We start from the raw sequence: 1534 nt of genomic DNA on the forward strand, positions 1-1534 counted from the left end.
AGCAGCAGCAGCACGGACTTTGACTACCCAGTGGGAGACTCCTTGGGTCTTGTGGAGGCCCCTGGGGCCCCCGGGGGCCCCACCAGGGGCCCCCTGCTGCTGCGCTCGTTTCGCTTTGTTGTCTCCGATCGCCTGAAGCTGCAGGGGCCCCCCCCTGCTCGTTGTGTCTCCTATTTGCCTCTACCCCCTCTGGAGTCTGCTGTTGCTGCTATCAGTCATGCACAGCAGCAGCAGCAGCAGCAGCAGCAGCATGAGCAGCAGCAGCAGCAGCAGCAACTCGCCCTAGAAGCATTCTGCTGCACCTCAGGCTGCAGCCGCTTCCTCATTGCTGGGGGCCTCTGGCCCTATGGGGCCCTGGGGGCCCTGCAGCGCGCTGTCCCCTCGCGTCCCCTGGTTGCTGTCTCCGTATCCGAGGGTACACCGAGGATCGTGTGGGCCCTGCAGCAGCAGCAGCAGCAGCAGCAGCAGCAGCAGCAGCAGGAGCAGCAGCAGCAGCAGCTGCTTCTGGTCAGCAGCGACCCAAGGATGGGCCTGGGGGAGACACGTTTGGTGTCTCTACGCAGCGGGGCCCTCGTGGATATAACAGCAGCAGCAGCAGAAGCAGCAGCAGCAGCAGCAGCAGCAGGAGCTGAGCTAAGCTCCGCAGACACCCCAGGTGCTGCACTGTCGCTAGACAGCCCCACTCTCTTTGCTGCTTCTCTCTTGGGGGGCCTCCTGCTGCTGCAGCTGACAGCAGAGGAGCTGCGCGTGATGGGGCCCCTGGGCTCCTCTCTCCTGTGCCCCCCAATCGATATGACGGAGGCACCCGTGCAGCAGCAGCAGCAGCAGCAGCAGCAGCAACTGGAGCAGCGGGAGCAGCAACTAGAGCAGCAGCAGGAACAGCAACTAGAACAGCAGCTACAGCAGCAGCAGCAGCAGCAGGAGGAGGGACAAGAGGGGCAAGGGGAGCGAGAGCTGCTCGAAGAGGAGCAGCTGCTGCAGCAGCTTGAGCAGCAGGAGGAGGATGAGGAAGAGCAGCAGCAGCAGCAGCAGCAGCAGCAGGGTGAGAGCAACAGCAGCAACAACGAGACAGCAGCAGAAGAGACAGATTCACAACGTGTTGTCTCCTCTGTGTCTATGGAGATAGATGAGGAGACAAACGGGGACACATTGCCTCTCTCCCCTGCAGCAGCAGCNCCTCTGTGTCTATGGAGATAGATGAGGAGACAAACGGGGACACATTGCCTCTCTCCCCTGCAGCAGCAGCAGCAGCAGCAGCAGCAGCAGCAGGAGCAGCAGGAGCAGCAGAAGGGACAGAAGAGACAGCAGCAGAAGACATGTCTCCGTATATGGAGACTGGCTGGGCTGCAGCAGCAGGGGGCCCCCAGGGCAGCTTTGCTGCTGCAGTCAGAGGCAGCGCAGCAGCAGATTGGGTGTGTGCTGTTCTGGATGACTTCCGTCTGCGTCTGTGGCGAATAGACCTTGCTGCTGCAGGAGGTTCCTTCGTCTGCGATGCCTTGCTGCATGCGGGGACAGGTGAAGAGCGCTCAGCTGT

At 62.0% G+C, this 1534-nt stretch overlaps 1 protein-coding gene across 1 annotated transcript in view; it reads left to right on the forward strand.

Moving 5' to 3' along the window:
- The window catches only part of EMH_0043360 (uncharacterized protein), a gene marked incomplete at both ends in the record, with an annotated part of 7546 nt that overhangs the window by 1801 nt on the left and 4211 nt on the right, over nucleotides 1-1534 (forward strand). The window contains 2 exons of the mRNA XM_013495836.1: nucleotides 216-1042; nucleotides 1198-1515. Coding sequence (XP_013351290.1) covers nucleotides 216-1042; nucleotides 1198-1515 — 1145 coding nt within the window. The remainder of the gene's footprint in view (nucleotides 1-215; nucleotides 1043-1197; nucleotides 1516-1534) is intronic.

The sequence above is a fragment of the Eimeria mitis genome, genomic scaffold, assembly GCF_000499745.2.
Source record: "Eimeria mitis Houghton genomic scaffold, Emh_scaff1778, whole genome shotgun sequence".
NCBI classification, from domain to species: domain Eukaryota; phylum Apicomplexa; class Conoidasida; order Eucoccidiorida; family Eimeriidae; genus Eimeria; species Eimeria mitis.